The sequence below is a fragment of the Vigna unguiculata genome, chromosome 4 (assembly GCF_037176805.1).
Source record: "Vigna unguiculata cultivar grain cowpea cultivar isolate G323 ecotype 2 chromosome 4, ASM3717680v1, whole genome shotgun sequence".
Lineage (NCBI taxonomy): Eukaryota > Viridiplantae > Streptophyta > Magnoliopsida > Fabales > Fabaceae > Vigna > Vigna unguiculata.
The window spans coordinates 47,320,988-47,333,551 of record NC_140795.1 but is presented as its reverse complement, the minus strand read 5'-3'; the positions used below and the strand labels follow the sequence as shown (position 1 = coordinate 47,333,551).

Sequence of the window (12,564 nt, the reverse complement as noted above, 5' to 3'; positions counted from 1 at the left end):
TGTTTGATAGTGCAATGGAACAATTTCATAAATTTAGCTGTTCATGAGCACAGTTTATCCATGTTTACATGAATAAGATAAAACTTTGACAGCAAAAATGCTCCCGCGTAGCCTCCACAACAAATCTAATCCACGTTCAAATTGAAAAGAGGTTGTGATGTGAGCTTAAAATATATTGAGATACCACAAGTTTCAGTGCAAAAGAAAAGAAAAAGAAAAGCCAAAAACCAGCTACACCCTGTAGAAGAAGGAATAAAGTGACTAATCCATAAGCATATACACCACTTTCTGCTTCAAAAATCATCAACTTTATTATTATTACTCTTTTCCCCTTCGTTTTTTCAATCAACAACACCATTCTCCTCCTCTAACAATCAAACACTTACAACAACCCTTCAACATTTCATCACTCCAACAAAATATGCTTTAATTTATATCATTTATCATTGTATTTTTTTGCATAAAAAATTCATCTTTTCATCGTATCATATTAATGAATAAGATGATATCATGAAATGATTATTTTCTAATGAATAGATAAGCAAACAAAAATTATTTTTGTTTTGCCCTTTCTTTACAAAAATTGATCTCTTATTACGTTAGTCATATTGATGATTTATGTGTTAACTTAACTTTTAATATTTAATACAAATATTTGTGTGGCAATAGTAGAATATCACGACATTTTTATTAAATATTAAATGTTAAATTCGAAGAAAGAACATAATTAGTCCGGAATCAAATTCATAAAAATAAAAGGACAAAGTTTGTATAAAAGTTTCAGATGAAAATACAATTAAGCCAAAACATTACATTGATATTGCATATGTTTAAAAAAAATGCCCCCATTTATCAATTCTCCCTTCAAAAATCATAAACCATGGATTTTTTTTTAAAACAATAATCCAAAACAACCTAGTCTTAAAAAGACCAATAATTACAGAAAATAAGAAACAAAAGATTCCACTGTACTCAAAACTCGGCCGAGTTAGCACTCGACTCGTCAAACCCGCCACCGAGTCGGCCCCGAGTCCGGCAACCCAACCCCGAGTCAAGCAATTCCTCCCAATCCACGTCTTCCTCCTCCACCTCCTTGGCTCTCATCACCTCCAAAATCTTCTTCACCTTGTGCCTAGCCCTCTCACTCCCCACTTTCTCCACCTTCTGCAACACCTCCACCAGCCCCGCCGCCTTCGCAACCGCCTTAAACCTCAAACCGCCGTGACTCAACGCGTACATCACCGTCACACAACTCTCCCGAGTAGACCCGGTAGCCGAGTCGGGACCACTCAGCAACCCGACCAAACACTCCACAACACCCGCATCCAACATCGCGGCCCGCCCGTCCGACCCGGAACCTAAGTTCCCCAAAATCAATAAAACCCGACCTGTCATGTGACCCAACTTAACCATACTTAAAAGAACCGGAACCGAACCGAGTTTAACCATCTTGGACCGGTTACTCTGAACCAACGACAAATGGTAAAGCGCCAAGGCCGAGTCATGCCGAGTCCGCTCGCTCTCGACTCGGAGCATCTGAAGCAACGGACCCAAACCACCCAGAACACCAATGGCGGTTTTGTTATCGTCTTCGAGAGACAAACTGAACAACGCGCCGGCACAGTGTTCCTGCGCTTCAGGGGATCCGAATTTCAGAACCTCGATCAACGGTGGCACCATCCCCGACCGCACGATCTTCAGTTTGTTACTCTTCTCCAGAGAAAGGTTCACCACTGAAGCCAAAGTGTTCACCTGAACGTTCACGTGTTTCGACAACACGAGGGAGCGTAACGCAGAGAGTATCCGCGGAGTGCAGAGTTGGACCCGGGTTTCTTCTCTCACTCGGGTGAGTTTTCTCAGAGAGAGAAGCGCTTCCTCGATTATGTTCTGCTGTGGGCTTTTGAGCTTCCCCGTGATTTCTTCTTCTTCTGGGGTTGCGGCGGGTTCGATTTCTGACGAGGAAGGGGAAGAGTAGTAGCAGCAACTGGGGCGCGTGGCGAGCTGAAACGGCGGCGTTGAGGCTGAGGACGTGGCTATGGATTCCTCGGAGCTCGTGTACAGATGCGTCGGTCTTATGGGCACCTCGGTTTCCGCGTGGCGGCGGAGGTTGCTCGAGGGTGGGTTTTCGTCCAGGGAATCCAGGATTGGATCTCTGTCGGAGAGCTTTTCTTCTGTGGGAACGACGTTCGGGGAGATCGAGGTTTCTACGAGGTTTGAGTTGGGGGTGTCGGGGGAAATTGAGGTCTGTTGTACCAGTTTCGTGTCAGGGGAGGAGATTGAGGTTTGTTGCACGAGGTTGTTGTGGGGGAGAGGAGGGGGTGTGTGGGTGGTGTGGCACCACTTGAGGATGGCGGATTTAAGGGCGAGGTTGGGGATGAGGGTGGAGAAATCGGGGGTGGTGCCGTCGGGGAGTTGGGGTGTAAAGTTGAGATTTTTACAGGCTTCGACGGAGGAGCGTTCGAAGGAGTGGCCGGAGGAGACGATGACGGGGTCGGACATGAGGGAATGGGAAACGGGGCAGAGGAATTCATCTGGGGGGGTTTGGATTTTGGGTTTGGTTTTAGTGTGGAAGAAGATTTTCTTCCACTTCAGCTTCGGAGTTGCAGCAGCGGTGTTTATCGGTTCTGAATCTTTTGGTGTTTTCTTGGGTGACGATGGCCATTTCTTGTGGATGGTGAGCTTCAGCGATTGTTGAATCTCCATGGATGGTTGAGGTTGTGCCCTCTCTCACACCGTCGAATGTGAGAGAGTTAATCGGGGAGTGTCATTGGAGTTCCAACGATATAATTAGAACATCGAGGTTTTGTGAGTTTCAGGTTATGTTACTAAGGTTTGGTTTGGTGTGAGGTTAGTGTTTTTTGGCCTTGTAGGTGTTGAAGAGTAGAGGGGTGTGTGAGTGAAATCATGATTTTGTGTTGGGAGAGAGAGATTGGATTCCTTTGCTTTTTGAAAACCTGCCCAATTGGAAAGGGGTTAAAGGGAAAGTGATGAACTTGGGTATGAGATAAATATCCTATAAGTGCAGTTTAGTTGGTACAGTAGAGTGTGAATTTTGTATTTTTTTTTAGTATTTGTACCTTGCTACGTACAATGTACAGAGTGTATACTTATGTATAAGGGGAATAGAATAAAAGAAAAGAAATTAAAGTGGTTTGGAAACTGGTCCTGCATTTGATGTCAATGTTCAGGGATTGGAACACATGCAGCATGGAAGCCAATAGAACAAAAACTCTTTTCAGGTTTCAAAGTGATGACTTACTATATATCAGTTATTTGGTTGAAACAACTTTGGCCTTTTACACAGATTCCAACAGTCAAAGACTCCATTTTATAATCAGAAATTCCAGAACTTGTTTGCGTTGAGTTACAAATGTTAATGAAGTTACATATTACAAACTTATTCACTGAATTCTGTTGTTGGGTTCACAATTAATGATGATGATGATGATGCATGTTTCAATTCTTACATAAAAATAAATTAAGAAGCGGTGATAATTGATTTAATCTTTCCATTATTTGTCAACTTTACTAGCTGTAAATATATCTCAAGCTAGAAAAGTTGTGTGTTCTCAATTCATATAAGAAATATTATATTCTGAAATTCACATAAACAAGGTCTATACAAAAACGACATCAAATATATAAGAGGTGTAAGACAGAGAATATAAGATATTTAAACACTTTAGTTAGACAACCTCAAACCCTAATTGAAAAGTCCTATGTAGGAACAGCTTAAAAAAGCTCTAATTTATAACTATATATAACCTATAATTTTCAGTTTGTTTCCAAGATGCAAAAAAATTTCTAATTATGAAAAATAATATTAATAATTAGGCATGATATAAAATTTGATCCAACCATAATAATTGTTCCAGTCTCGAATATCAGGGAGACAAAAACCAAAAACAAATTATCCCTATGCTAGCTCTTACACTGATAGATATGCGTTTCCCCTATTTGGAGTTCATTAGTTCTGGTTCCAAAAAAGGTCCCTTATCTCTTCCTTTCTTCTTCTTTATATAGGACTCCTACCTACCTGATTCGTAGAAAGACTTGTTAGTGTGGCAAAATATCAGTAACTAATTCCTATTTTTTCGCTGGATATTAAATCCCTTCCTTTTAGGAATGAATTAACCACCTTGGCCCAAATCTCGCTCGATCCAAATCTTACTCGGCCCAAATCCTGCTCGTCACCTCGGCCTATGACTGAAACGCGTTGTTTTATGATAAATATTTATCAAGACAGAATCCAAATGAACATGTTGAGGTCGGTTATTCCTTGGACGGTAATAATCAATACCAAATAACACTTATATACACATGTAGAGAATAGATTTATAGAATATATATTATGATAATAAGATAAATAAAATAAATAAATATGTAATAAATATACATAAAATCAAATTGGTTGTATGTTAGAGTTAAATATGTTTTTGGTTTCTTAACTTTCAATGGATTTTGAAATTAGTCAATTTTGAAACTTTGGACCAATTGAGTCCTCCATCTTTCGAAATACGTGGATTTAATCCTTTTAATCAAATTTTATTAAATTTATTTGACATTTCAAGCACGTTTTATAATAGTATTTAACATTAAAATAAAAATGTGTCAAACAGTATAAACAACTCAAATACAATCCTAAATGAGTACGAAACATCAAATAAATCTAATAAAATTTGATTAAAAGGACTAAATTCACGTATTTTGAAAGAGGAAGGAATGACTACATTGGTCTAAAGTTTCAAAATTAACTAATATCAAAATTCACTTAAAGTTAAGAGACGAAAAACATATTTAATCCTGTATATTATTATTCTCTTGGATAATAAATTATGACCAAAATCGCAATAGGCATTATGCTAGTTGAGCCATGGGTGAGAAAAGTGTAAGGTATTCCTTTGAGGCAATCAACACAAAAAGGTAAAACAAAAGGATGTTGTTTTGTCTTGAGGAGACCCCACATGTAGCCTTTGCAATTTTTGACTAATTTTGTGGACAAAAAACGTCAAATGGTATCTTAGCATGCAATGCTTTGTTTGCATGGAGAAGGTTGTTTTAATGTTTTTTCCAACCAAAGCCACCATTTGTTATTATAATTATTGCAATCTTAATAGCCAAGTCTACGTCGCACTAAGAACCCTTTATCAGTGTAAATCGCTGGACAAACGTATTTGTATATATGTCTTAATTTATTTGCTAAAAGTGATTGATTCCCTTTGCATTTTCCTACCCCACTTCCTTTACCCTCCCAAAACCATATTTTTTTTTCAATCTTAAATTATTGTGCTCTTGACTATAATAAACAAGTTACTCTCCAGATTTACGTGTGAGAAGAATATTTCAATATTTAAACTCATTATTATAGTTTTTAAAAAGTGTAAATAAGAATCGTATCTACGTGGAATTACTATTTCATTTCAATTAACTAAATATTAAATTACTATATAATATGGATTTGTCGGTAAAATTACTATATAATATTTCGTTATAAGCGAGGGAGGGTTCATGAAGATGTTGCTTTTCGGCTGAAGTTAATAAATAATATACATTTTCTGGGATTGAAAATAACCTAATCTTAATTCATGAGTACAGACACCATACATCAAATATTTATGTAACGGGATTTTAAAATTATTTCATAGCATTTTTTTTTTTCATTCAAATCTACAAATACTCATTAAGTATTAATTCATCCTCTATAGATAACAAAAATTACTTGTAATTTAGACACAACTAATCTAAAGAATCACTTTTCACGGCTTTTTTGTCCTTGAAGATCTTTTTCAACTCGAATTTGTAAAAATGGATCAGTCGATTTTTTTTTGTAAAATAGAAATAAGTCGTTAGGGTGGAGAAAGATATTATAGGTGAAGTCGTCCTCCACTCTATCAGTTTCTTTTTTTTTTTAAAAAGCAAAACCGTCATTCATAAAGGCGATTTCTATTAATTTAAAAAGTGAAGTCGTTTTCGTATACGACGACTTCACTTTTCATTTTTTTTACTTTGTAGTTATAATTTGTTTTTATAAGATGTACATTCTTGGATAAGTTATCTTTACATTGTTAGATTAGGGTGAAATATCATCATAAAATTTTTTGTATGCCATTAAATGATGTAAAATTCAGATTATTTTAATATTTATTAATTATTTCTTATTGCAGACCATTTAAAGGAATTCTGCATTGCAATATATCTTATTTTAAAAGTTTTATCGCAGAATTCAAAAGGATGAAATGCCAGCTTGTTCTTGGAGGTAAATAATTGAAAAAGGATCAAATATAAACATGTCTTCAAACTTGATTGAGAGAAAAAGTTGTAGAATTGTAGGGTGTGTAGAAACTATGCTCCCTAAATGCCTAAGTACCCCTCTTTATGAAGCATCTAAAAATTATAATTACAACATAAAAAAATAAAAATGAAAAGTGAAGTCGTCAGACTTTACTTTTTAAATTAATAGAAACTGGTCTTACAGATAACAACTTTACCTTTTAAAAAAAAAATAAGAAAAAGAAATCGACATGGTGGAGGATGACTTCACTTGTAATGTCGCCTTCCACTCTGACGACTTATTCCTATTTTACAAAAAAAATTCAACGGATTCATTTACAAATTCAATGGAAAAAGATCCTCAAATACAAAAATGCCCACTTTTCACATTTCTCATTAAAATTCTAAATGCATGCTTTTATGTATTATTCTATAATTTGGGTAAAGAACAAACTAATATAGTAAAATTTATTCTTAGCAATTTACTATTTTGAAATGATATTAATCGAGAACCAATTATAAAGATTACTTCCCAAATTCCTCATTAGATCTTCAAATAAAAAATTATGGTTTAATCACACAAATGCAAGTTTTAAGAACATATTAAATCATCAATATAAGATGGAACAACAATGTTAAGAAATATTTTAGACAAAAGACTCATTTTTATCAAGTTCGAAACTCCTATTTATAGATTTACGTATCATCATCATTCCTCACTAGAGCACTCGTTGGTCGCTTGAATGACCACTTCTTTATATTTATACTCTCTTTTTTTTTCTTGATTTTATGAAAAATATATATGTTAACAATAAACACAATGCTATTTAACTTTTTTTTAGACATATAAACCTACTAAATTTAAAACATGCCTTACAATACTTAATTTAATTATAATTAATAAATATTTTTTTATTTGTAAATAATAAAATATAACTGTGATCTTTCTTTCTTTTACCAATGTGATGAAAAAAATGAAAAAAAAAGTTTTATAACAAAATAAATAGATAATGAAAAAAAAGTAATGCATAAAAGAAAAAAAGAAAAGTTTGAAATAAACACTCACATTATTGTATATATATTTTTTTGTCGGAAACAAAATTAACTAAATTATTAATAAAAAATCAATATTTACATTTATCATTTTAATCCACATAAATCATCATTATTTCCATTTATTATTCATAATTGATGTAAAAAACGATTATTTTTATTTATATTTGTTAAAAGTGTGTGATATTTTTGTCATTATAGCTCTTATTATGTCATTTCATTGTGTTATAGGGTACAATTATGGACCAAATTTTGTATTGTTCTTTAAGTGAATTCATTAGTGTGTTCCCAGTTCTTAAGCTAGCTTCTGTCTTACTTAACATTTACAACCTACAAGACATTATCAGAATACTTTAATTATTGGGTGGATCCACACACCACGTGATAAACCTAATAATTCATGTTTCAACAAAAAGTAAGTGTTGTATGAGTCCCAGGTGGGAGAAAAACGTGTTCATCTTTTTCACTATTGTTTTTTATTCAGATGTCTCAACTTTTAACATACTAGCTTATTGTGGGTTTCTCACATTAATTTGTGGGATTTCTATCTTTTTATAATTTTCAAATATAAATGCACAAAATACATTTCATTCATTAAAGTTTCTTGTTTTATTGTACAATAGTATGATTACGAATATTGAAGATTAATGTATTGCTTTTGCAAATCAAATATGAGTATACACACACTTATTTCAACATTCACCAGTGCAGAATGGACTTTTGGCCCCGGTTGTTTTTGTTATTCTGCCTCGGTTTTAGAACCGAGGCATATTGGGGTGAGGCCAAAAGGTATGACTTTTGGCCTCGGGTGTTAACCGGAACCATAAAACGCTTTTTCTGCCTCGGGTAACGTAAGAACCGAGGCCATAGGGGACATTTTTTTGGACCACCACTGCAGTTGTGGTAAGTCGTTCGAGCACCACTGCAGTTGGAAGAACCCCTCTGTGGTATCATCCTCATTACCATCCACTTCCAGATCTGGTTTCAGCCCCTCTTCCACTTTGCATTTCAGCCACCCTTTTCAACAAACCCTAAAAACTACATATAAAATTTAATCAAGGAATCAGGAAATGGAGGTGGAGGAAATGGAGCTGCAGTGAACCAGCGGCTGCAGCGAACAGCGGCGGCAGCGACCCAGCGGCGGCAACGACCCAGCGGCGAGGAAATGGAGGTGCAGCGAACCAGCGGCGGCAGCGACCCAGCGGCGGCAACGACCCAGCGGCGGCAACGAACCAGCGAACCAGACGGTGGAGGGGTAGGTTGCAGGGAGAGAGAAGAGAGAAATGGAGACTGCGGCGGGGAAGGAGAAAAAGAAAAAAGGGCTGGCTAGGTTGCAGGGAGAGAGAAGAGAGAAATGGAGTTGTTTAGAGAAATGGAGACTGCGACGGGGAAGAAGAAGAAGAAAAAAGGGCACGCATTTTGGCACCGGTTGTCAATCACCCGAGGCCAAATGGAAGTGTATAGGCCCCGGTTCTTCGCCACCCGAGGCCAAATCTCTGTTATAGGCCTCGTTCTTTTGTCACCCGAGGCCAAAGCGTGCGCTGTCAGTGGCAGTTTTGTAAATCTGGGTGACACAGATGGGTTATATGCTTCGGTTAGTTTGGGACCCGAGGCAGAATGCTGAGAAAAATTTCAAAAATGCCACCGCCTCCTTATAGGCTTCGGTCCCGCAGTAACCGAAGCCTATAAGGCGAGTTAAAAACCCCATTCTGCACTAGTGATTATCTTCTCAAATTATTTTGAAAAATATTTCTAAAGTTGTTTTGAGAATATATATATATATATATATATATATATATATATATATATATATATATATATATAAAGATCTATAAAAGGGTTAAATATCAATAGCAATAATTTTTAAGAGATAATATTTGATTATTTTATTATTAAAATGTTGAACTATAAATAGTTTTCTAATAATCGAATTCATTTTATAAAAACTTACAAGAACGAGCTCTATAAATGTATTTGAACAAAATTTTGAATAGAGTAAGTTTAAGTTCTATTTTTTTTCTTGAGTTAAATATTGGATTATGTTATCTTTTACCTAGTGTCATCGCATGTATCCAACACTTTTACATGTTGGGTGAACAACAACTCGTTGGACGAGCTTGCCAAAAGTGGCGTTAAGAGGTGTGTTTGTTAGACAAGTAAAATAGTGGCCGAGTGAAAAATGAAAATATAAAAAATTTGATAGTGAGGTGTTTGCTTGACTCGTTGGACTAGAGAATTTTTACTGAGTGAATTTTTAAAGAATTTATTCTCAATACTCTTTCGCTAGGTGAACCTACATTTCGCCGAGTAGGGAGTTCTATGTAAAAACTAAGCGCATCAATGATAAATCTTCTCTAGGCAAGTGATGTAGTCATTAGGTACGTCTCATTCTAGTAGGTACTCATCGAGTGAGACATGCATTCATCGAGCAAGAATATTAATTATGAATGTGTAAATATAGTTTTTAACTCATGTGGTGTGATTGGGTTTGAATTATGTGGGATAAGGATGTGCTAATTCTTAGGGTGGAATACTACTATGTGGTGATGTGCGAAGTGTATTGACAACAAAATCTGTAATAAGAGTGTCTCTACTAGTATTGAACTAACATAGAGGATGATACTTAATTGTAAGAGCCAAAAGAGATTATTATTTGGAGTTTAGTAAGAGATCAGACCTCACATATATAGAATTGATCTTGTCATACTCTTTGGGTAAGATGTGGTCCGACCAAGATATAATTATAGCTCTTAAGAGGCAAGAGTGATGACAGGTGCATGGTCTCAGATTTTACTTAATTCTCTAGAGGTAGAGTTAGATGTTTAGTTGTGTGTAAATGAGTCGTGAAGGCTTTGTTTGTGTCATATGCTTTAGACATTTGATTGATTTAATAATATGACGTGTGAATTGTGAAAGGATGAATGGTTCTTATGGATTGATGTTAACTTTATAAGTAGTATGATTTAAATTTACTCTAACTTACCCTTGTATTTGGTTGTGGTTGTAATATCCACTTACGATAACCATGTTTTTCACGAAAGTAGAGGATGATGCAAGAGTATGAAAGGAAAAACATTGAGACTACATTCAGTGTGTGAAGCTAGTGTATAATTCGTAACTGTAAAAAATTATATTTCATAATAGATCTTTCCTTAAGTTTGAGAAACTATTTAAAAAAAATCTATAATATTAAGGACGGTATATGATATAGTTATACTATTTATGCTTAAATTGTAAACTTAATGCTAATAATGTAACAACCTATTTAATAGAATGATCTACTATAATTAGGTTGTTACAATAAATATATATATATATATATATATATATATATATATATATATATATATATATTTATTTTAGTAGTGTATTTAATATCTACTATTAATAGTAATGATACAAAAATATTTTTCTTATTGAAACAAAATATCTGTATTTTAAAAAATGTGTTTTTTTTTTCACATGACAAATAGAAAAATACATATAAAAATAGAAGAAGAAAGGGCTAATAACTATCGATTTATACCACATACTTAATATCAATTACAAATGTATATGCAACTAAAATTTATGTTCTTGCATTGTAATTGTCCATTATTGTGAATTGTTTGTTGTATACATCTTTGGTTGAAGGTGGGTTTATTTTGTGCAAAAGACCATTAGAAGTCTGACAAATTTGGCTTGGCTATGTATGCTCCTTTTGTCATTTACCTTTTCCATTTTAAACTTTTTTCAATTTGTAGTCACCTTTTGTTAGTAATAGTAAACCGTCAATTATGTCGTCATTATATACATATTACTGGCCAATTTAATTATGTTATAAAACTAATACTAATTAATTGATCTTTACCAATTTATTATTGAGGATATATGAAATTAACAAATGTGTTGGGTTTATATTTTATATTTTTTACATATGGGTTATGGTCATGGTTATAGTCATTGAGAGATTACGGTCCTATATGGTTATATGACATTAGTCTTACATATATAAGACCTTAGACACCACTTTTACACCAAAACTTTATCTATCCAATGTGAGACTTTGACTCACACTTGGACTATTCCCATCGGCTCTGATACCACTGTTGGGTTTATATTTTATATTTTTCACATATGGGTTATGGCCATGGTTATAGTTATTGAGCGATTACGGTTCTATATGGTTATATGACATTAGTCTTATACATATAAGACCTTAGAGACCACTTTTACATCAAAACCTTAAAGCAATGTTGTCATGGGTCTTTATTCTTATATAGTGTTTAACTTTGTCTTTTCTATCCAATGTGGCATTTTGACTCACACTACTATTCCGAACAAAATGTTATTCTATAACTTAACTCCTAAATGTCAATAATCAAATTGATTCTCGAAAACCATCGTCAGAGAACAATCTAACTTTCTTTCATGAATATAAAATATTCCTTTTATCTTATTCCAGCAAAATTACATGTGTTATTGTGCTTGTATGTTTGTATTTTTTAATTTTTATAGAAATTTTAGTTAAGAATGATAATAGTTACTTTCAAAATATATAAAATAACCATTAAAAACAGGAGAGGTTTTCAGAATAACGGTTAAAGGTAAACTATTTATAAAATAATAAAAAATTTGAAAAAATAAAATATGTACATAAAAGAGGTTTTTAAAATAATTGTTAAAGACAAAATATGTCTATAGAATAACAGTTAAAGATAAACTATTTATAAAATAACTAGAAAAAACACAAGTGTCGCACCTATTTGTTCGTATTTTTTAATTTTCATAAAAATTTGAGTTAAGATCAATAATATTTATTTTTAGAATATGTAATTAATTTTTAAAATAGTTGTTAAATAAAATAACCGTTATAAAAATAGAATAATGATTAAAAACTATGATACATAGATATGATACGTATTAGATACGTGATATGTAAATATTGAACATTTTACAATAACTCTTACAAACATAATAAATATATGATTGTTACTGTGTGAATCCAAATTTTCTAATTAGAGACCAACTATTTTGGTAGCCTAAAAATCAATTCATAATTGAAACTATTTTAATTATCAATTCAGAGACCAATTATAATTTTTTAGAACTATTTTAGTTGTCAAATTGGTAATTATATAGTGACTAATTATGTTTGTCACTAAAAGTGATCACTATTCAAAGATTCAAAGATTTTATTGTAGTGTACTACGAATTTATAAATTAGATATTTCATTGATAATTATCGTTAAAGTATCCTAA

General features: G+C 33.5%; 1 protein-coding gene across 1 annotated transcript; it reads right to left on the bottom strand.

Annotated features, from left to right (window-relative positions):
* Positions 1–743: 743 nt before the first annotated feature.
* On the bottom strand, positions 744–3,091 carry LOC114182152 (U-box domain-containing protein 40-like). The gene has a single exon (XM_028068934.2). It carries the CDS (start codon positions 2,701–2,703, stop codon positions 973–975), a length of 1,731 nt encoding a protein of 576 aa, XP_027924735.1. The 5' UTR covers positions 2,704–3,091; the 3' UTR covers positions 744–972.
* Positions 3,092–12,564: the final 9,473 nt, after the last annotated feature.